The sequence below is a fragment of the Chlorocebus sabaeus genome, chromosome 25 (genome assembly GCF_047675955.1).
Source record: "Chlorocebus sabaeus isolate Y175 chromosome 25, mChlSab1.0.hap1, whole genome shotgun sequence".
Classification (NCBI taxonomy): domain Eukaryota; kingdom Metazoa; phylum Chordata; class Mammalia; order Primates; family Cercopithecidae; genus Chlorocebus; species Chlorocebus sabaeus.
This window is the reverse complement of record NC_132928.1, coordinates 79,785,676-79,810,152: the sequence shown is the minus strand read 5'-3', so window position 1 is coordinate 79,810,152 and position 24,477 is coordinate 79,785,676. Positions and strand designations below refer to the sequence as shown.

General features: G+C 39.9%; 1 protein-coding gene and 1 pseudogene across 3 annotated transcripts in view; both read right to left on the bottom strand.

Moving 5' to 3' along the window:
- EXO1 (exonuclease 1) overlaps positions 1-4,795 on the bottom strand; it is a 41,688-nt gene extending 36,893 nt beyond the window's left edge. Inside the window, exons 1-4 of one of the 3 annotated variants that reach the window (XM_007989945.3) lie at positions 4,602-4,795; positions 3,926-4,221; positions 2,379-2,556; positions 522-641 (exon numbers count right to left, since the gene is read on the bottom strand). In XM_007989945.3, coding sequence (XP_007988136.3) covers positions 522-641; positions 2,379-2,539 — 281 coding nt within the window. In that variant the 5' untranslated portion in view covers positions 2,540-2,556; positions 3,926-4,221; positions 4,602-4,795. The remainder of the gene's footprint in view (positions 1-521; positions 642-2,378; positions 2,557-3,925; positions 4,222-4,601) is intronic. The other 2 variants (XM_007989942.3, XM_007989943.3) reach the window with 2 other exon arrangements.
- A 16,845-nt stretch (positions 4,796-21,640) lies between these two features.
- On the bottom strand, positions 21,641-22,867 carry LOC103230853 (large ribosomal subunit protein eL6 pseudogene; annotated as a pseudogene).
- Between the last annotated feature and the right edge of the window lie 1,610 nt (positions 22,868-24,477).

Here is a 24,477-nt window from a genome sequence, read left to right as displayed (position 1 = left end):
TCCAGCACTTTGGGAGGCCACGGCAGGTAGATCACTTGAGGCCAGGAGTTTGAGACCAGCTGGCCAACATGGCAAAATCCCATCTCTACTAAAAATTCAAAAATTAGCTGGGCGTGGTGGCACGCGCCTGTAGTCCCAGCTACTGGGGAGGCTGAGATACAAGAATTTCTTGAATCTGGGAGGTGGAGGTCCCAGCGAGCCAAGATTGCATCACTGCACTCTAGACTGGGCAATAGAGTGAGACTGTCAAAAAAGAAAAAGAAAAAGAAAATTTTTAGTGACTGGGTCTCACGATGTTGCCCAGGCTGGAGCACAGTGGCTATTCACAGAGATGATCATAGAGCACTAAAGTGTTGAACTCCTGGGCTCAAGTGATCCTCTTGCCCCAACCTCCTGAGTACCTAGGACAACAGGCGCAAGCCACTGAGCCTGGCTTAAAATTTTAAAAATTGGTACCATATAGACTACAGTGTCTGACCGTAGTGCCATTAAGTTAGAGATTAAGTAGAGAATTAACTTACTCTCTTCTAGATCTCTCCACTTCCTTTTTAGAAGGTAAAGTACATCCATCAAATACGAGAATAGGCTTGATCCCATGAGATAGTAACATATTTACAAATTTCATACAAAATCCTACATACCTATGGAAAAAAAGAAAAATACATTTCAGTGCTTCGCCTTTCTTAAGGTAATACTTCTGTCCTATTTTAAGCCAGATGAGAAAACTATGAAAAGAAAAAGTTTTTTATTTTGTTATTTTAAGCAAATGTTTTCATAGGAATTGGAACTCTAACTTACTAGACTTGGATTCAAATCCTGCCTTGGATACTTATGAGCCAAGTGATGTCTGGTGAACTACTTGATCCTCCAAGCCTTGGTTTCCTTACCTGTGAATTAAAAAGCTTTGATATCCCTTCTAACTCTCACATCTTTGGTTTCAAATCTGGTCTTTTCCCCTCATTTTTTTGTTAAAAAATGTCAAATCTATTGAAAAGTTGAAAGAATAGTACAGTAAACACTGGATTCTTCCAACAATACCATATCATGGCTAAGTAATTTAATAGTGACATAATACTATTTAATACTGTTTATATTATAATTGGTACAATTGTCTCAATAATGTTTCTTATATTCAGTGGTGTCCTGGTAAATGTTTAACAACCAGTTCTTGGGGAAGAGGTGCCTGATTTCCCTGAGATAAATATTCCTCAATGGCAGATGAGCTACCTAGGTGAACTCAATGAATGCTGAGCTGAGAAGACATGGTGTATAAAGAGCCCATATGAGTTGGCTCCAGGACACCACTGCTACTATTTTTTCCAAATCCAGGATCCAATCGAGGGTCAGATATTACATTAGGTATTGTGACAAAAACAACTGCATTTACAACTTCTATCATTTTATAAAGAAACGACATTTTAGCTCAAAAACAGGAATGGGAAAACATAATCTTTAAAGGTAATCATTTTGCATAACAAACTTAGCAGCTAAAATAAAATAAAAGATGACCTTTTAAATCCTATCTAGTCATCTTGGTGAAAGACTCACTACATTGTTATCCTTATGTTTTCTATTTGTTGTAGATCAGTGACAGTGAACTTGCATTGGCATGGAACAATGATTGGGGCCTGCTGATCATAAAGCAAAATTTAGAAGAAAGCAAATAAGAAATAATAATGAATTTTACAACACATTTATTTTTTTGCTAACCAGGACTAGCAGTATGTTTTCTGTACCCAAGAATGTGGGAGCCAGAAATCATCGTGGATTTCAAAGCATTTGTTAAAACATTTATCTTAGGTTAAGAATTGGGCCAGGCATGGTGGCTCATGCCTGTAATCTCAGCACTTTGGGAGGCCAAAGCAGGTGGATCATTTGAGGTCAGAAGTTCGAGACCCGCCTGGCCAACATGGTGAAACCCTGTCTCTACTAAAAATACGAAAATTAGCCCAGCGTGGTGGTGTGCGCCTGTAATCCCAGCTACTTGGGAGGTTGAGACAGGAGAATTGCTTGAACCTGGGAGGCGGAGGTTGCAGTGAGCCGAGATTGTGCCACTGCACTCCAGCCTGGGCAACAGAAATTCTGTCTCAAAATAAATAAATAAATAAATAAATAAATAAATAAATAAATAAAATAAAGGAGATATGAATAGTCTTTGTCTATCAGTGTCTTGATGCTCCGGCTTATTATAAAGAAAGAAAACTAGGCCTATTATCACAGAAGGAAGTCATCCCTGATTTGGGAATATTCTAAAACATACAACTTTCACTTCCTGATAAGTTCTGGCATTGAGTGAAAACAATCTATTTCTGGGGGAAAAAAGGCACTGTAGGTCTCATTCTTAATTGTCAAAGAATTAATATAAGGTCTAGACTTACCTATCAGTAGGTTCACCTTTGGCTAGTTTTTCAGCACAAGCAATAGCTCCTTTGTGAAGCCAGCAATATGTATCCACAGCTACTACCTGTCCTTTATACTTCCTCACATGGATGGGTTCAGAAGCTTCTTTGATAAATTGTAGCAATCCGTGTATCCCCATGGTGCCAAATTAACTACCTGATATGAAAAGACACAGGGAGAACAGTAATATTTAAAGAAAAATACATTTATCAAAACATTTTAGACAAATAAAGAGAAAGCTTGGAGTCCAAGGCAGAAATTGTTCAGATATTCAAGAATCACTGCTCTTTAGTATTTTAGCTGGGCTCCTCCCTGTCAAACAATTTCCATAGGGTAGAATTTACATTAATCACTAATACTACCTCTAATGCCACTTGACATTTGCTTAATGTTTGTTTATTCTTTCCAAAGTGCTTTGGCACTTTCACTCCTAACACATGCTTCAAGGAGCTAGGCACAAACAAAACCATGCGTGCGATGGCATCACATTGCCTCTACAAAAGGCATTAATTATAAGGGTCAACATGCAAATTCAAATAGGAGCAGAAACTCAAAACAGTTTGTAGGAAGGTAAGCATTTCAACCAAAAAACAAAGGAAAAATTCAAAAAGGATTACAGAAATGATCCTGTACTTGTTTAGGACTGAAATTCACTGCTATTAGAACGCATTATTCTAAGCACGAACATTCTGGTAATAAACAGCGGTGGTGTCTAGGGGCAACTCCATCAGTCTCTCTGAAAGCTACCCCAAAGAATTGTGAAACTGCGTCTGCTATGCAAATACAGCTTCAAGACAAATGCTTTAACTTTCCACCCCCTTCCATGCCAGGCCCTAAGCCCTTTCTATACAGAGATTCTGGAACTGTCACAGGCCTTTCTGAAGAAACGACCTCCCCTCCACAACTCTAAAATAAAGTTAGTAATGGGCACTGAGCAGTTGCTTAGCATTTCATAATACAAATCTCTCCTACCAAACGTTAAGTTTGGAAGGAAGGGAAAAAAGTACAGGATTAGGAGTCAGCTTTACCCTGTTGACACCTTATCAGAGCTCTAAAGGTTCTAGTCCAGTTCTCAAATTTCAGAGGTTCTTAGACTCTCAACTCCACTCTGTGACTGGGATTCACTAGTTCTGCTGTGAATGAATTTTTTTTTTCTTTCTTTTTTTTGAGAAGGAGTCTCGCTCTGTCGCCCAGGCTGGAGTGCAGGGGCGCGATCCCGGCTTACTGCAAGCTCCTCATCCCGGGTTCACGCCATTCTCCTGCCTCAGCCTCCCGATAAGCCGGGACTACAGGCGCCCGCCACCACGCCCGGCTAATTTTTATATTTTTAGCAGAGACGGGGTTTCACCGTGTTAGTCAGGATGGTCTCGATCTCCTGACCTCGTGATCCGCCCGCCTCGGCCTCCCAAAGTGCTGGGATTACAGGCGTGAGCCACCGCGCCCAGCCAGTGAATGAATTTTAAACAAAGCAGTTAATCTGGATGCAGGTGGTCTTCAAACCACAGTTTCAGAAAAAGTCTCTTACCTCTCAGATGCTATCTAAAAAGAGTTTTCTCTCACTCCGAGGAAAACGGATATAATAGTTCATGAAATTTACATAACTTTCTTCGGGGCCAGGCAAATATCCTCGAATAAGTATTTCTTCTTTAGCGTAGTAAGAATGGCTGCGTGCAACAGTAAGAATGACGGAGTACATATCTCAAAGAGATCGCATGTGGCACTCGTGGTAATAACAGCCCCATCTTCACTTTATCCCTCTGTCTCGCGGAGATGTGCAGGCGTGGCCCCCAAGCCCATTCCAGACGACACGTTTCCTTAGGTCTGCACAACATTATGGGAAAATGTACTTGTCAACATTTAAAGGTGCAGAGACTGCATGTAAAACCCGGACTGCCAGCTTCTGCGGAAAAATGAGAGAAGTCTGGCAGCCCTGGCGCCTGCTCCAGCCCGGAATCGTCTGCTCTCTATCTCCCTCCGTTCACTGAATTGCAGACCTCTCGTGGCCAGACGTCCCCTCGGAACAAAACAACACATACTCCACTCAGGCTAAGGGCTCTGCTGTCGGGATGGGAAGATCACACCAGACTCTCTCCTTCCCCTCCTGGAAGACCCCGAATCCCGAGAGGAGGGTCGGAGGTGACGCGCAGGTCGACCCCCAAGGGAACCCAACCATTAGCCTCCGCACAGCCCGCTCCTCTCACCTTCCAAGAAGGGACTCTCCTCCTCCCCTTGAACGGAGCCGATTGGGGTTGGAGAAACCCGCCCCGACGCCCCTAACTCACTGTGGCCAGAGCACCCACGGCCAGCGACGCAGAACACTGGCAACCTGGCTACACCGCGCGCGAAAGGCTGACCTTTCAATTTGCGCGGGTTCCTTGCGGCCCCGCCCAGCGGATGTGACGTCAACGCGTACCCCGCAACCCGGCTCCGCCTCCTGCGGCTTCCAACACATAGGGTCGCGTCCTGAGCCCTCCGTGTCGCTGGGCAGACAGCGGCCCACTGCCGTACGACTCCAGCCTCTGCTGCCGGCCCGAACCCCTGCGGCTTCTTGAGGGACCGAGTGGCACTGGCGCTGCTGGCCGATGGTGAGCAACGCCCCGGAAGTTGGGAGTGTTTACACCCGTCGGGGCTGCTGGGCGTTGTAGTTCTCTCCTGGGTACGGCCCCAGTTCGGGAGGCTGACGTTGATAGAGCGCCGTCGCGCGTTTGTGTTGAGGTTTTTTAAACCTGGAAAAGTTGCTCAGTCCCCCTTGGCGTCATGAGTCCCATCCTAATTCCTTCATTCTCTTTAAAACGCCCGGTCGCCTCTGTACAAATCGCAATTGAATTCAGTTCACGCTGGGCTCTTTTCCCCATTGCAGTCGTAGTAGTGATTAAAATCTGTCCCTACCATTTTACCTAGAACACAGCCTCGTTTATTTTTGACATAAGTCGGGGGAAAATTAACTATATAACAAGACCTTGACAATGGGCCTTAGAGACAAAGACTTTAAAGGCATTTTGGACTTTCATGGTCACTTGTGGCTAGGTTTCCAGTCCTCATAATACCCCAGACCTCGTCGCTGCCCTCTTAGGAATATTGTGATTTAAAAAATTGGAAGAAACCTGAGGCCAGACCACAAAGTAACGTTCTGGGCTCAGAGATCAATAGGAGTGATAATTCAGACTCAATTCAAGGAATTGAAGGGGAAGAAGTGAGCACATTGTTAAAAATGCTCCCCATTTGATTACCTTCTTTACATCTTTCTCCCTTCTTTTAAAGTCTTTTCATGATCAATGTAACCTCTATCATGCCAATTTTTAAGGCATCTATGATGCCTTAAATTTGTTATTAAAATTGTTGAAAAGGTGCCACGTTTGGGGAATGTGTTTGGAAGAGTAGTGTTGCTTCCTCCCTGGTTCTGGTCTTTAGAGCTGGGACTAGGAGAGATGAGAAAAGTTATCTTCCCTCCCTCTTCCATAGGCTGTGGTAGACTCACCCTAAACTAGCGTGGAGTGGACTCTTGGGGAAAGTGGGGGACAGTTTCAAACTGCAGTAGATTAAGGAGGAACTTCGATGTGGGCAGCTTGTGTTTGTAGAAAAGCCTTCTTACTTGTAATCATTGGACTAACCAGCTGTAGTAACTGCTTCAGTATCTAGAATCCAACCATGAATATGTCACACATGGGGGTCTTACGAAGGAACCCCAAAATCAAAAAGGTGTCCATTCCAGTGTCACTGAATCTGTCATAAAACTAACATGAGAGTTTGCTGCACTGTGAACGGCTCTTGTATTTACTATGAATTTGACTCCCAAGGTTTCATACTGGATTCTTGGCTGCAGTGTTCAAGGACTAAAATTGAAAAAGAAACACTAGTTACAATACATTTCACTAACAGAATATTTTTACTCTTTGGGAGGACAAAACCATTTGCATCAATGTGTGCAGTAATTTACTACTGCCTTAAGTGTGCCTGTCAGTTCCGGGTGGCATGGGGGACATAAAGAGATGACTTGTGTCTCCAAGGAACTGAAGGTCTAGTTCTGTAGACAAAACACATGTTTATCAAACAGTTAAGTCACAAATCGTGATGGCATGTTATTAAATGCGGAAATAAATGGTGTATCCCATACGTTTCCAGCTTAAGACTCAGTTCCAATGTTACCAGTTTCCAAATGTCTTCCCTAAGATGGATATTTGTTTGATATGCACACGCAGTCTGTGATGGCTCTTTTGCCCTGACGTTTCTCATACTCTCACTGTGTTTGAATTGCCTTTGCCCTTCAATAGCCCGAAAACCTTTTGAGGTAGGGTTGCCAGATTTAGCAAATAATAATGTAGGACACCCAGAAATTTGAATTTCAGATGAATAGCAGATAAATATTTAATATATCTAGTGCAATATTTGAGACATATACTACAAGAAGTCCCTGTTTATCTGAAACTTAAATTTTTCTGGGCATTCTGTAATTTTATCTGGCAACCTTACTTCGAGGGCAGGGATTATGTCTATGAATTTTCACATCCCAGTAGCATTAGTGTTGATTTTAAACATTTCAAATGTATGGAGTAATACATGAATGTCCTAGGTATGGCGCTATTATTATGGGTTTTCTGGGCTGCTCTTACTTTTTTTTTTTTTAATGTCAATTAGTATTTCTTTGATTGTGAGTTATTCGGTTAATTATGGACCTCATATATATTTTTTCTTTTTATTATTATTATTATACTTTAAGTTCTAGGGTACATGTGCACAACGTACAGGTTTGTTACATATGTATACATGTGCCATGTTGGTGTGCTGCACCCATCAACTCGTCATTTACATTAGGTATATCTCCTAATGCTATCCCTCCCGCCTCCCCCTCCCCACAATAGGCCCCGGTGTGTGATGTTCCCTGCCCTGTGTCCAAGTGATCTCATTGTTCAATTCCCACCTATGAGTGAGAACATGCGGTGTTTAGTTTTCTGTTCTTGCAGTAGTTTGCTGAGAATGATGGTTTCCAGCTGCATCTATGTCCCTACAAAGGACATGAGCTCATCCTTTTTTATGGCTGCATAGTATTCCGTGGTGTATATGTGCCACATTTTCTTAATCCAGTCTGTCATTAATGGACATTTGGGTTGATTCCAAGTCTTTGCTATTGTGAAGAGTGCCTCAGTAAACATACGTGTGCATGTGTCTTTATAGCAGCATGATTTATAATCCTTTGGGTATATACCCAGTAATGGGATGGCTGGGTCAAATGGTATTTCTAGTTCTGGATCCTTGAGGAATCGCCACACTGTCTTCCACAATGGTTGAACTAGTTTACAGTCCCACCAACAGTGTAAAAGTGTTCCTGTTTCTCCACATCCTCTCCAGCACCTGTTGTTTCCTGGCTTTTTAATGATTGCCATTCTAACTGGTGTGAGATGGTATCTCATTGTGGTTTAGATTTGCATTTCTCTGTGAGTGATGATGAGCATTTTTTCATGTGTCTGTTGGCCGTATGAATGTCTTCTTTTGAGAAGTGTCTGTTCATATCCTTTGCCCACTTTTTGATGGGGTTGTTTGTTTTTTTCTTGTAAATTTGAGTTCTTTGTAGGTTCTGGATATTAGCCCTTTGTCAGATGAGTAGATTGCAAAACTTTTCTCCCATTCTGTAGGTTGCCTGTTCACTCCGATGGTAGTTTCTTTTGCTGTGCAGAAGCTCTTTAGTTTAATTAAATCCCATTTGTCAATTTTGCTGCTCTTTTCTTTATTTTTTAAATTTTTTTTTAGACAGAGTTTTGCTCTTGTTGCCCAGGCTGGAGTATGATGGTGTGATCTCAGCTCACTGCAACCTCCGCCTCCTGGGTTCAAGTGATTCTCCTGCCTCAGTCTCCTGAGTAGCTGGGATTACAGGCATGCGCCACCACGCCTGGCTAATTTTGTATTTTAAGTAGAGACGGGGTTTCTCCATGTTGGTCAGGCTGGTCTCGAACTCTTGACCTCAGGTGATCTGCCCGCCTCGGCCTCCCGGAGTGCTGGGATTACAGGTGTGAGCCAGCGCACCCCGCCGGCTCTTACCTTTAAATACTGTATCTTGTTGAAATATCAGGTTGCCTGATTTTTTTTTTTTTTTTTTTTTTTTTTTTTGAGAGGGAGTCTCGCTCTGTCACCCAGGCTGGAGTGCGGTGGCCGGATCTCTGCTCACTGCAAGCTCCGCCTCCCGGGTTTACACCATTCTCCTGCCTCAGCCTCCCGAGTAGCTGGGACTACAGGCGCCTGCCACCTCGCCCGGCTAGTTTTTTGTATTGTTTTAGCAGAGACGGGGTTTCACCGTGTTAGCCAGGATGGTCTCGATCTCCTGACCTCGTGATCCGCCCGTCTCGGCCTCCCAAAGTGCTGGGATTACAGGCTTGAGCCACCGCACCTGGCCTAAGGTTGCCTGATTTTTAATTTGGAAAATATCGTCTCCATTGTTATAGGTCAGTGTTTTCTAAAGTATGGAACATAGACAATGAGTTGGGGCCTAGTGACAGTTGCAGGTGCCCTCTGATGGCCTCCTGCCTTTGCCTGATTTCAGGCAGGGTTGCTAGAACCACAGCTGAGCAGCACCTTCCCCACCACAGACAGACAGACAGACAGACACACACACACACACACACACACACGCACGCATACACCAGTTATTTCTAAAAACGGACATAGGAGTGGGGGTTCTTTTTAGTCAGCAGCATGAGGAGGCTTTTTCTAAAGCTCAACTTCCCTCCAAATCAGAGACATGGGAACAGGGGACAACCTCAAGTGCTGGGCAAGTCAGCATCCTCTTGTCACCTCACGTGTGACTAGGTTTTTCTTTTGCTCCTCTGTTGAAATGAATATGGATAGGTGTTCAAAACAGTATGTATGCAGTGCAAAGGTCAAGATGATGAAGGAACTGTGCACAGTGCTAGTGACTATTACATAAACATGGAACAGAATATCCTTTTTTTTCTGGCTGATCATCAACAGCTCTGTTTTTCTGTTTAAGTAACTTATTTTTAGGCACTCATTTTTGTAGCTCAGTTTGATTGATTTTGATTTGCATTCAATTATGTTTATTTTTTTAATTATTTCAATCGAAGGACTCTTGTGTGCATTGTATTTTTACAGTTATTTCTATTATGGCAGGTGACACAATGTTAACATGAAATTTGCTTTTTAAGTAAATTTAAGTTGAAAACCTTTAAGTAAACAATGGAACAGGTGTTTTGCAACAGTGGTAAATGTGAGTAAGTGAACCTTCCGAAACAGTCATTTCTCCCATCTTTAAAATAATCCTTCAGCTTTCACCTCATTTCTCTGCTCCCATTACAGTAAAACTTTTTGAAAAAAAATGCCTGTACTTGCTATCTCAAATTCCTCCATTTACTATTATAAATAGTAATATTATATTACTATTACATTATATTATATATGTAAAGCATATATACGGAAAGCATAACTCCTAAGCAAATTATCACAAAATGAACATACATTACCTCCTAAACAAATTATCACAAAATGAATATATATTACCTCCACTCGGTCCCTCCCAGAAGACACTTTGTAGCTCATTTCTAATCACATATCTCTGTCCTAACTACTAATCTGCCTTTTGACTGCAAGTGTTGCCTTGTTTGTGAAATTTATGTAAAAGAAATGATGCGGTTTTATCCTTTAGCATTTGGCCTCTTTTACTCAACATCATGTTTGTGAGATTCATCTGTATTATCGAGAGCACCTATAGTTTGTTTTTTGTTTGCATTTCAATGTGGAATTCCATTATATAAGTACATTATAATTTATTCATTCTACTATTGATAGATATCTGAGTGGTTTCACGATTCTATTACTACTGCTTCTGTGAACATTCTTGTAACTTCATGTGCATGTGACTTCCACTCCCACTCTTCTTGCTTTTGCCCACTCTAGCCATCCAGCCTGTGTGCCATTCCTTGAATATGCCAGGTACACTCCCACCTCTAGGGCTTTGCATGCACTGTTCCTTCTTCCTAGAATGCTCTTCCAACAGATAGCCCCACAGCTTGGTCCTTTACTTCTCTCAGTCATACAGATAGGTTTCTTCTCAGTGAGATATTCTCCAATTATGCTCTTTAGAATTGCAATTCCTATCTCTACTTTAGGATACCTAATTTTCCTTTCCCTGATTTATTTTTCTCCATGATACATACCATAATTGGACAAATTACATATTCTAGTTATCTGTTTATCGAGCACCTCTCACCTCCCTATAATGAAAGCTCTATAAGGGCAGGAATTTTTGCCTATCTTCTATAACATTGTCTGGCACATAGTAAACTCCAGTAAACTCTGGTTGGATCGACAAATGAATATTGAAATTTGCTAACAGCCTGGATCTAAAATAGACACTGATGTTTTTAGAACTTAGACGTTTGGGCAATATAGCTATTTTCAAAGCTGTTTTACAGTGAAATTAAATAACTCCAAAGTTATCAGGGTGAGTATTATTGGAATAATCTAGGACGGAGAATGCGGAAAGAATAAATGATGAGTATTATTGGAATAATCTAGGACGGATAATGCGGAAAGAATAAATGCCGTCCTCATTCCCTAATGCAGAGGGAAAATGGTTTTAAATAGCCTCTGTTTTTGTCCTTCACCACAAAAAACTACGAAAAGCGTTTATGCAGAATGACACTTCTAAAAAATATCTGTGGCTCCAAAAATATACATTTTAGGGAAACTGGCATAGGTCTTTGGCAAAGCTCTCTTGGAGGTAATTGATATATTAGCATTGACATTATATATCTGTCTAAATAATAAGTGTTACTATTAGAGTCTTGAATTATAATATTTAGGGAACAATTAGTATTTTTCAGGTTAGTTGTATATGTTTACATCCTTAATTTATTTACCACTCATAACAATACTATGAGGATGGCACGTTTGTTATCCCCATTTTACAAGTGAGACAACTGAAGTACAAAGGGATCTGAACCCTATGTAGTTTGGCTGTAGAATCTGTGCTTTTAACTTACTTTTGAATGGTTAGCATATGCATTTATCTGTGGAGAGATAGATATTATGTTAACATTTTCAGAGTTACCAGTTGACTAAATCCCCGTTGGATGATTTGGGAAAAAGAGAGAAAAGGAACAACATTTTTTAGAATCTACTGTGTTTTGCATGTGCTACCTCATGTAATCCTCGTAATAGCTCTGGAAGATAACTATTGCTACCCTCATTTACAGAAGAAAAAAACGGAAGCAGAGAGAAGCAGGTAATAGTGTCATAGACCTAAAGCTTTTGTGTGATGTGATTCAAATGTGACTCAAGCTGGTGTCTGTCTGACTCCAAATGGCTGTATTCCTCACTATGACACATAGTGGGAAGAATGTACCCAGTGAATAGCGAAGATCCAGAGAGGAGGAGGAATACATAGGTCCAGCTGGTAGCAGGCTGTCATGGAGTTGTGGAATCAAAAAGACAATAGGCACAATGCTAACTGAGAATGTTTGGATCCAACGATACATTTTTCTGACCTTGGCCTTCAAAGCTACTCCCAGGTGAGCTCAAGGTGAATGAGCAGGAGAGGGCCTCTGCAATCACAGCCAGGCTAATTCTTCATTCTTGTAGGAGATCTTCCATAAATCATACATCCTGGGCCCAGTGGTTCAGACTGAGGAAACTCCTCTTCTTCCTGTTGGAGCCGCACTTGCCTCTCACGATTTTCAGTGTTACCACGACTTTCTCATGGCCCAAGTGAATTCGTTTATCTCTATGCTTCAACTTTTTGCTTTTGTTTTTTTAAAAAATTAAAAATACAAAACATTCAGAGAATGCTATCCACTTTCTTGGTGAACTTGAGACTTAGTCATAGGTGTGAAATGGATATTGCTCTTTTGACTTTAATGACAAAGTGTGACTTGCAATGGGATATCAGAATAATAGTTCCTAAGTGGTAAGCTGCTGAAGGACACCCACTCACTAGGCAGCAAAAAGGGACATTTCTATTGAAAACTCAGTGAAATATAATCTGGAACAATGAAACAGACATCAATACATCAACACAGTGAGAAAAACAACCAGCAACAGAATGCTTAGTGAGGAGAAATACAAGATGGAGAGGCTCAGCTAAACAAAGGCGTCACCTTGATTATAAAGCTAAGAGTGGTCCTTGTGTGGTAAGTGCCAGATTCTGCATGAAGCAGCTGGTCTCAGAATCAAAGAGTAATGAATTTCTGTCCACTTATTGGTCTTTCAGCCTCCGGGGGACTTACTCAGCCAGCAGTTCTATTTTCAGAAGCAGAGGAAAAACACATGCTTTAATTCCATAATTTAAAATCTAATAAGTATTTTTAACAAACATCTGTGGCCAGTTTTTCCATTGTTCTTTTGTATCTCTATATATCTATCTATCAGTGTATCTCCAGAGTTAGCTTCCATTATCCCTTATATACCAGCTCAGTTAAGAGCTTAATCTCTAGCCTACCTTGCTTGAATTCAAATCTGGGCTGTGTAATGTATTAGCTGTTAATTTGCTGACTTTAGAAAAAGTTCCCCATCTCTTCATTTGATTGGGGTGACCTCGGAGCATAATGCAACCTCTGAAACAACTTAAACCAAGACCGCACTAATCTAAGTGAGCCATTGCACATTGACCCAATAGTTTGATCAACAGAATAAAACAAAAATAAATAAGTTATTTTCCATTTTCCTTATTTGAAAACTGGGAGGAACAATAGACCTAATTGAACTGCTTCATAAGATCGTGAAGATTAAATGAGATAATCTATTTAAATTGTATAGAGTCTAGTGTCTGGGTTGTGACACTCAATAGTGAAGTGAGAAAAAACCTCCAAAACGTAGTCATGGACAGCAATGTATAGTTTGTCAAGAGCTTTCACATGCATTTCCCCCATTTGGTCGTCAGAAGACGAGGCCTGGATCATTCAGTGGCTCACCTAATATCACAGAACAAGTGGTAGAGTCAGAACCTTTTATCTAAAGGAGATATTTTCGTCCTTAGATTAATGTCCTCTTCACAATCTCATACTACTTTCCTTTAAAATGAAATTGCTGTTCTTTTTTGTAATTGATTTGGCCAACTTCGTTTGTAATGGAAGAATCAAAATTAGAGCCCGGGTCTGGTCCTGCGGTATCTCGTCCTGAACCTCTGGTCTCCCTCAGGAATGACTCAGAAGGAACGGAACTGATTAAATTAAAATTTTGCTCATGCATGTTATCATTCATTTCTGAAAACTTGCTGGGATTTTAAAGAACTTTTAGTTACCTAAGGGAAGGAAATTAAATTTTACTGAGCAGAAGTCTTGGTGGCAAATGACAGAAACCCACCTCAACTTGGTTTTTGTATAAAGGGAATGCGTTCCCTCTGTTATAGGTTATGTAACAAACCCAGTACCTCAGAATGTGACCTTATTTGGAGATAGGGTCTTTGCAGAGGTAATCAAGTTAAAATAAGGTCATTATTGGAGGGTTGGGGCTGGGGAGCTAATCCAATCTGACTGATGTTTCTATGAGAAGGAAAAATTTGGGCAAAGATACACATGGAGGGAAGCTGTGAAATAACATAGGGAGAAGACAACCATTTACAAACCAGGGAGAGAAGCCTTGAACAGATCCTTTCCTCACAGCCCTCAGGAGAAACAAACCCTGCACCTTGATCTGGGACTTCTAGCCTCCAGAACTATGAAGCAATACATTCTGATTGTTTAAGCCAGTCAGTTTGTGGTTGTTATCAGCCCTAACAAACAAATACACTCTCTTGTTCCCGAAAAGTTCAGGAATAACTCCAGAATTTAGGCTCAGATGGACTTGAGGGATCAAACGATATTATTAGGACTGGCGACTCTTCATCTCTTTTTCTTCTGTGCTGGTTTTGCCATATCTCATCAATTTAAAAATGCATGTTTTCCTTTTCTTTTTCACATGTCTGAAATCAAAATGCAATGTACAATTTCTTCTTACATTTCTTTATTGTTAGTAGTGTAGAAAATAATGGTTTATCTTGTAATTAATGGCATCTTAGGAAACCTTAGAGTGTTCACAGGCAGGCTATTTATGGGGGCAAATTTGCAGCTCAAAGCTTAATATCTAAGTTACTCAGTGACTCCAGAGAACCTTTTCTCAGTTGTTTCAGCAGAAGGCCCTGAGCAAATGTTCACTGGCTGTAAGTGACCTGGCTTTGCACATACTCAATCCTGGAAAGCAGGGCTAGGGGAGGGGTAGGTAGACTTCAGCACACTGAAACCACATGGCCTAAGAATAGTCAAAAGGGGATTTCCCAAAAGAAAACGAAGTGCTTTTACCAGGAGAGGAAGGGCTGAATGCCCAGAAGACCTGTGTCACCACAAGTACCTGCCTGTGCCAAGGGCTGTCACAGGACTCTTGCTTGATTCTCATTACTACTCTGTGAAGCAGGAGGTATTGTCAGATCCACTTCATTCATCAGGAAACTGAGGCTCGAAGAGCCACAGACCTATAGGCAGAGCTGAATATTGCCAAATGGTTACAGAGTGCTTGCGATGTGCAAGACGCCCCCTGAGGTCTACAGGGTGAATATTGTCTTTGTGCCTGAGGAGCTCAGCTTAGAGGGGAGATAGACCCAAAGCACCAAACAGCTTACTATGAAATAAAAGGGCACCACAACAGAAATGGGAACATAGTACTGTGAAAACGATTAAGTCTGCTTCGGCAGGAGGGGAGACCCAGTATGGAAGCGGGCATTGGGAAAGGTTTTTTTCACACCCTAAAAACACCTTTCTTACACTTGTGGCAAATTCCAACAGCAGAGCACTGGGAAACAGTGATCTTGTTAAACCTTGCAAAGGGCCCGGTACATGGATAGTGTTTATTAGACAGCGACAGAGTGAGTGATTACAAGGATTAAGTAGGTCTTACTCAATGAAGCTAAATGTCACTGGACGTGATCTTGCTTTACAGGTCCTGGGCCTCCAGCTTTGTGGGCAGTCGTGATATCTAAGGGTGCCATTTTGCTCCAGATTTGCAAACAGAGGGACTCATAGCTCTCAAGTTCCCGCTGTCTTTTCCTCTGAACTTTGAACAACATTCTTCTGCTTGTTTGAGCTGTTTCATTATGAATCATCTCCCTATATTAATAAACATTTGTTTTCTAAACATTGGTTTCATGTAACTTTAAAAAAATCTTACCAGGTTGTGATAGAGCTCACTTTTACTCTGCTTTATTTGTTTTCATAAACTAAAAAATATATAATTTTATAAAATATGTAGATTTTCATAAATCTTTGTGTCTCAGGCTATAAGAAAGTGATATGTATTTTTAATTTCTATTCTGTTGATTTTTTTTTCTTTTTTAAAATGAAACTAGAAGCAAATCTCATTTATTCTACTAATTTTTTATGATCAAGTTTTATCACAAGACAAGGACGGGTAGCTGACTTATTCTCACACTGATGCCCTCTGGTCTTCCTTGCTGTGTTCCCTCCCCTAGTTTCTGCAATCTCCCTTTTCCATCTAAGATATGCTCAGTATATACACACACACACACACACACACACACACACACACATATATATATATATAGACAGAGAGAGAGAGAGAGAGGGAGAGAGAGAGAGTGTCAAAAATTAAAAAGAATGGGGCTATGTTGACCAGGTTAGTACCGAACTCCTGGCCTCAAGTGATCTTCCTATCTCGGCCTCCCAAAGTGCTGGGATTACAGACCTGAGCCACCACACCTGGCCTCCACTACTGTTTTATGAGTACCTTTATGATGTCAAGTGTCCTTGTTGGTTGGACCTTTGTCCACTACTGCTGATAAACCCAATTACTCTTCCAAAATGAAAATTTGAGCTCATTGAGAGTTGTTCAGGAATTGTATTCCTTTTCTACACACGCCACCTCTAGCTGGTCTCTCTAGGCTGAGATATTTCTGCTCACTGGAGACCAGGTCATCAGCTACAGGGGCTTGGGTCAAGAAATGTCTTAGTCACAGTGAACCCACTACATGCCACTGTGTATCTGTCTCCCTTAGGCATGAACTTAGATCTTTCATATCAAAATTCCTGTAAGGCAGTGTGAAATTCTGTACATTCTTTTTGACAAAAGCATTTCTGGGCTTGCATAGCTCAAATATAAGTCCCTTAATCTCATTGCCATTTTATCTTTATAAGCCAATCTTCAATAACTCTGCAACTATTATAATGACTTTTTCAAACCTTCAGGTAACCTTCAGGTGTCTGTAACTCATACTGGTGAAATGCCACTATACAGCTTCCTAGAAATGATCAGAACTACCTAGAAATCTTGTTTGGGGTAGAAATTGTAGTTATATATAAAGCACTTTTATTCTTGAAAAGGGCACTGGCTCTATTCATCAAAAAATCCTCAGTTTAGGTGACCTTTTGAGAGTGAACGTGAGCAGAACACAGACCATCTGTGGCTTAGGTTTTGCTGGCACGTTGCAGCCCCATTGAAAGATCTGGCTGTTGCAGTGGGAGTCCTCATGGACCACGGGTCCTGCCCACCTTTCTTTTGTCCTGTGTATTTTGTAAAGGGCTGGCTCCTACTGATGCTAGGACTTACTTTGTCACCCTTAGGTAGTATCTGTGCATAGACTAAATGTCACGTCCTTCTTTCTTGAATTACCCACTTATTGCAAGTTAAGATGCCTCCATGCCTCCTGAATCAATGTGTTTCTTCTAATTATAATAGAAACACATATTTTTTGGTAGTGACCACAGGAAAATACAGAAATATATGGAGAAGAAAACAAGAATCTCCGGTAATACTACTGTTATATCCAGAAATAACTACTATTAACATCTTTGTATTTCCTGGTACTGTTGCTTTTAATGCCTGTGTGTGTATGCATATTTAAAAAATAAACTTGGCTTTATAATAGATATAAATAAAATGTTGCGTATTTTCTCATATGTCAGTACTTCATGAGTGTTTTCCTGTGCAGTACATTTTCTTTGAACATGTCCTATTATATATTCCTTCGTTATGAATGAATCATAATGATTTAACTCTGCACCTATCATTGGGTGTTTGGCTTGTATTTATCTTTTATTGTTAATGGTGGGCATATTTATATCTTTATTTTCTTATCTAATAATCTACTTAGGATTAATTCCTTGAAGAGGAATTGCAGAGTTAAAAGCTTTGTTTTTATCTTTAATGTTCTTGATATATACTGACAGATCGCCCTCCAGGAAGGGATTGTCAATTTAAATACCAGCTCCTATGCCTGCTTCTTTGAAAATTCTCCCCAAAATGAATGATATTTTTACTAATTTTATTTCTCTATATGATGGATGAAAATGTTATTCACTCTTCTTTTCCATTTTATTTCTTTGGATAATAAGAAATTGAACTTTGACTCTCATGTGTTTTTTTCTTATTTACGTATATTTTGTATGTTAATTCTTTCTATTCTGTTCATTTTTTTTTCTATTAGATTCTTAAGGCTTTTCCTTCTTTTCATTTTTGTTAGACCTCAGCTACAGAGGATTGAGTTAAATGATACTCCTCTTTTCATGGAAATTGTTAGCATCATTCCCTTTTATCCTGATTCCTGATTCCCATTTTCCTCTCCCTCTGCCCCACAGACACACATATGCAAGCTTCCTAGTGTGTTCAATGAATACTCTTTCAGTTATATGAGTTCTTATTAAATGTATGTTGTTGTAAACATGCATTTTCAATTTATATAAATCAAATGGTACTGTGTATTACATTTAATTCTACTTCTTATTTTCATTTAGTGCTCAATAGCCACGTGTAGTTAGTGGCTGCTATATTGGACTGTGTAGATTTAGAACATTTTCTTTATTGTAGAAAGCTCCATTGGAGAAAACTATTCTAGATATTAGATGCAGATCAATTGTAGACCTTGAGATGTCTTCTCCTGTTCTGTCATGTGTCTGCTAAATTTGCCCATTATTCCTCTATTGTATAGAAATCTCCAAGTTTGAAGTAAATACATTTATCGTTTCCCTTATGATTTGTGCTTTGCAAATTTTGTTTAAGAAGTCTTTTCCAACCCTAGATCACCAGTATATTCTGTTATGTTACCTTCCATTAATTTTTATAGTTTCTTCCCTTTTACATTTAGGTTTTCAGTCTGTTGAAGTTCACCTTTGTTATTTGGTGTTAGGTAGAAATCTAGTTTTATTTTTTCCATACATGAATGAGTTTCACCAATATTGTCTGTTTTAAAATCTATGTCTTTTCTCCATTGATTAGTGGTGCTATTTTTATTACATATAAGTTCCCATGAGTGTATGGATCTGTTTCTGAACTCTCTCTTCTCTTTCACTGGTCTAGTTATTTGTTCTTCACAATTCATACTTTTTATTATTGACATTGTTCTAAGTCTTAGTATCTGACAGGACACGTCCTGTTTTTATACTCTTCTTTTTAAAGGGTTGACCTATTTGTGGACATTTATTCTTCCAGGTAAATTTTAGAATACATTTATTTTAGTTTATCTAAAAGAAAACTGGAAGTTTGAATGAGATTGAATTCTATTTAGGCGAATTAAGTCTAACTCGAAAAACTTTGACATCTTGGAAAATTAAATCAGCCTGTTTTAAACCATATATTTATATACTCATCTGTGTCCTTTATTGGCATTTAGAAGCTCCCCCCACCCCAGAGATATTGTATATTCTGGTTCGGTTAGTCCCCATATATTTTATTGTTTTATTTCTGTAGATTGTATCTCCTTTTAAAGTTTTCTAGTTGATTATTGCTGCTACAGAGAAATGCTATGACTTTTGTTAAGTTGATCTTATAAGTGGAAACCATGCGAAAGCTTATCCATTCTTATAGTTTGTTGATCTGTAAAAACTCTTAATATATTAAAAGTATTTTGCTCTCTGTAAGGTCATATTTATTAGAAGTATTTTCCAGTTTGTTATTTGACTTAGAATTTTATTTAGGATGTATTTTTACACTTCTAAGTTTTAAATTTATCAGGTAGCAAATTCTGTTAATGCTATTTTGTCATTGTATCTATGAATTTATGCTATTTGGCAAAAGGAAGTGTATTTTCCTTTTTTTTTCCTTCAGTACTAGCAACCTATTTTGTTGTTTCCCCAAAATACAGAGTTCTTCACAGAATGCCCAAGTAGACAGAAAGTGTGTGTTTCACTTTTGATCCACTAGAGGCCAACACTTGCTTGAAAGAAACTGGCATGCCTTCCTAAATCTCCTATTTTTTTGCTCTCTGAATGGGAAGAAAGTGGCTGAAATAAAGCCTTACAGAAAATAACTAATTTCTATTTAAATTAGATGTCTAGAAATGATATAGAAAGAAGAATCTGCAGAAAAAGAAAAGGCTATTTTCAAAGACAACAAGTTATATAAAGAGGATTCAAAGCTGTTTTTAGTGGGAAAAAAAATGAAAGCAGAAAATCCAAATAAAACAGTTTAAAATATTTTAAAAATTTAACTTAGAAGAAAGAGAAAACTAAAATAGAAATAAAAAAGGTCCAGCTTCTACTCAAAATACACATTTAGTGTCATTAAATAAGAAGTAGGTGACAAGAAACTGGGCGCAGTGGCTCACTCCTGTAATCCCAACACTTTGGGAGGCTGAGGCAGATGGATCATGAGGTCAAGAGATCGAGACCATCCTGGCCGACATGGTGAAACCCTGTCTCTACGAAAAAGACAAACACTTAGCCAGGCATGGTGGTGGGCGCCTGTAGTCCCAGCTACTTGGGAGGCTGAGGCAGGAGAATCACTTGAACCTGGGAGGCGGAGGCTGCAGTGAGCCAAGATTGCACCACTGCACTCCAGCCTGGGTGACAGAGTGAGATTCCATCAAAAAAAAAAAAAAAAAAAAAAGTAGGTGACAAGAAACAGCAAACAATAATGGCTTTTTCTCCCTTTTCCTCTATGCTCTGAAAAACCAGGAGATCGGGCTAACCTGCCTCCCATTCTGTAGGGTTCCTGCACAGATAACTGGGTGGAAAACAATTCCCAAACTGAAAAAAATCCATTGTTTTAATTCCAATGAGGTGATCTGTAGGAAATAACCCTGTATAAGAACCAAGCTGGCTTACAAGCAGACACTGAAAAGTGATTCCTCTCTGAGGCTTATTCTTAAAATCATGTTTATCACTCAAAAGCAGACACATCTGCAGAGGGAGGGATGAAGAGAAGCAGGGAAAGAAGGAAGGAGGGAAAGAGGAAGGGCGGACCAGTACCAAGAATGGAATTCTCTTATCTATGAAAACATAAAGAACTGTGAAAAACAGTTCTTTCCCTATAGACAGAGGTGCTTATAATTTAGACCTGGAAAAAAATGATCAAGCTCAAATGATAGCCCGCACGCAACACCCTCTGAAAAGCAAGGTACTATTATTATGATTACAAAGGTGCATCTGCCAGCAGGACTCTTGGCTTCTGGGTGCCCTTTCCTAAGTAGGGCAGCTACGTCATATCAAATATGAAAGCCGATGCTATAAAAAGAAGTTATTTTTACATCAATCGAAATAAATGCATAAAAGATTTACGTTTGTATTGAAGACAAGGTACAATTTTTAAAAATCAAATGGAAACTCATCTTAGACACGCCAAGTTACATTATAAAGAACTTCCAAATGAATATGTTTTCTGCTGGCTTTTGATTTAATACCTATAAAAACTGAGTGCATACAAGAGGAAGGTCACATTGATAAGGATGGACTAAAAAATACCATATGTTATTTCACAAAGTTTAGTTATTTAACTTCTAATGAATTAAATTTATGTTCATTTATAAGAAGTATGTGCACAAGATAGAAAATGCACACACAACAAAGGGGTTTCATTGGAAAGCACTCTGCTCTCCTAAACCCATTCCCATTCCCTGATCTACCAGTGTCACCAGCCACAGTTAACTGTCATTGCCACTTTCTTGCCATCGGTATGTCTGATTTTTTTTTTTTTTTTTACAGAAATGCTAATATGCCATACAAATTGTTCCACATCTTGCCTAAAGATGCCACAACCATCACCAATAAGGACTTAATATAACATGATTTGCTCTTCAACTCAGGTCAGTTAGGTCAGAAGGAGGTATGCTTTATTCTAAGTTACAAAGTATTCCACCAGATGAAGGTATCATAGTTGATTTGCCTAGTCTCCTACTGAAAGACGTTTAGATTATTTTCAGTCCTTGGCTATAAAAACAATAATCCAGTGATTTTCTGTGTACTTCTATTTTCTTTGTGGAAATATGATTTAGGAATGGAAACCTAGAAGAGAAATTGATGGGTCAAAGGTATGAGCGTTTGTTTGTTTGTTTGTTTTTGTTTGTTTTGTTTGTTTTTGTTTTTTTGTAGTCAGCTATTTTGTTAGGTTCTTAAGGCATTTAGAACGCCAATTTGTGAGGATAAATTCCATTAGTCAGAGCAAACACAGGTCGCAGGTGGCCCTGGAGCTAAGGAATAGCTTTGATTTTTTGTAAAATGTGTGAGTCCGCAGCTTTCTGATTAATCTTGCACTGCCCTATAATCTTCTATTTCTCTTTCTGTGTCGAAGATCTCACCTTCCTGGTCTGGGCTTCCGCAGCTTTTTCTTGAAGTAAGCATCAGTAAGATGTTCGGGGACTTTTACATTGCTGGTATCAATTTTGGTTGAGGTGGCAATGAGAAATTTCTGGTGTGTTCTTCGTAGAGGAACTCGATTGAGGGCCAGAGGTCCAGTCACAAGTAACAAGCCACTAGCCAGCTGCTTCAGGAAAACCGCCGCCTTGCCCCAGTGGCCTCCAGTGAGGAGGGTCAGAACAGTCCCGGGGGCAGTGCTGGCTCACAGCTTTCTTGCATGCTGACTGAAGGGTTTGTTGCCGTGGCTCAACAGCTTTCCAGGCACATCTTTAGTAGGATAATATCTAGGCATTTTGTGACATTTAACCACCCGGGTACCGCCGTTCTTGTCACCACCAACTGGTTTTGTAACAGTTGCAAGAACCTTCTCCTTCCTTTTCTTTTCAACCTTGGATTTCCCGGCTGAGTACTTCCTCTTATACATGGTCTTTCTGGAATGCACGGCAGGTCGGGAATACCTGCCAATTCCTCTGACAAGGACAGGATTGCACTGCAGTGGGGCTTCCCCTTCTTAGGCTTTTTAGCCTTGAGGTGACCCTTTTTCACCTTGCCACCAGCATCAGCCTTCTTGGCTTTGGGTTTCTTCTCTTGGGTATCTGGCTTCTTAACTTTTTCACCTGCCATCTTGCAAGATGGGAAAGAGAGTTTTTTTGTTTTTGTTTTTGTTTTCATGAAACAGAGTTTTGCTCTTGTTGCCCAGGCTGGAGTGCAATGGCACGATATTGGCTCACTGCAACCTCTCCCTCCAAGTGATTCTCCTGCCTCAGCCTCCTGAGTAACTGGGATTACAGGGGCCCGCCACCATGCCCAGCTAATTTTTGTATTTTCTGTAGAGATGGGGTTTCACCATCTTGGCCAGGCTGGTCTTGAACTCCCGACCTCAGGTGATCTGCCTGCCTTGGCCTCCCAAAGTGCTGGGATTACAGGCATGAGGCGCCGCACCTGGTCTGGCATGAACATTTTAATGTGTATAGATACTGCCAAAATGGCCCTTCCCTGGGATAGTACCAGTCTGTATTCCCAAGGGAAATGCTTTTCCCACCATATTCTCCCCAAGATTGCTTTTAATCAAATATTTTGTTCTTTTCCAATCTGATGGGAGAAAAGAAAAAAAGAATCTTGTGGTTTTAATTTGCATTTCTCCTATTGTGGGTAAAAGTTTGACATCTTTCTATTTTAAAACTTTGTATTTTTTTGTGAATGGATTATCGTGCTTTTGCCCATTTTCCTGTTTACCTATTTTGATTGTAAAACTTACAAAAAGTATTTGTAGATCCTTATGTAACATAGAAATTAGCCCATTGTCTGTTTTATGTGGTACAAAAATTATTTTCCTGAGTTTATTAGCAGGAATTTAAAAGTTTTAAGTAGCCAATTTTTATTTTACTTTTAAATCTTTGATGCAGCTAAAATTCATTTTAATGTAAGAAATGAAGTTGATATCTAGAATTATTTTCTTTCTCCAGACGGTTCCTCAATAATATCCAATTTAGGTTTTGACAGTTCATCTTTCCCATTGATTCAAAGGGGCCATTTCTCATAATCTGCCTTCCTGTATGCATGTATATTAGTCTAGACTCTTTGTTAGTTTTTTTTTTTTTTTTTTTTGGGCAATGGAGTCTCACTGTTGCCCAGGCCAGTATGCAGTTGCACGAAGATCGTGCTTCTTGCAACTTCAGCCTCCTGGGCTCAAGTGATCCTCCTGCCTTAGCACTACCCAGTAGCTGGGATTATAGACACGTGACACCATGCCCAGCTAATTTTTTTGTATTTTTAGTTGGCCAGGCTGGTCTTGAACTCCTGGCCTCAGGTGATCTGCCTGCATAGGCCTCCCAAAGTGCTGGGATTGCAGGTGTGAGCCACTGTGTCCGGCCTGTTGATTGGTCTTTATGTCTATTGATACACTAGACATTTTGGCTACTGTTGCTTTGTAATATGTTTAACTTTCTGAAAGGACTAATACCTTCTTTTTTAGAATTTTTTTTGTTCTGAAAAACATAAATATTATTATTATTATTCTCCTATGAACTTTAACACAGCTTATATTTAAAGGTTTGTTGTTATTTTTATTGATCACTTGAAATGTATATATTAGTTTAGGGAGGATGTTTGTCATTATATAATAATACTAAGACTCCTGAGTCAAAACCAAATTGAGTTCTATTTAAGTCTTGTTTATCTCTGTTCAATTTTATTTTATTTTATTTTATTTTATTTTGAGACGGAGTCTTACTCTGTTGTCTGAAGTGCAGTGACACAATCTCGGCTCACTGTAACCTCTGCCTCCTGGGTTCAAGCGATTCTCTTGCCTTCGCCTCTGAGTAGCTGGGACTACAGGCCTGTGCCTCCATGCCTGGCTAAATTTTGTGTTTTTAGTAGAGATGGGGTTTCACCATATCGACCAGGCTGGTCTTGAACACCTGACCTCAGGTGATTCACTCGATTCAGCCTCCCAAAGTGCTGGGATTATAGGCATGAGACACCATATCCGGCCTCTCACTTTGCCTTTTAAATTAAAAAA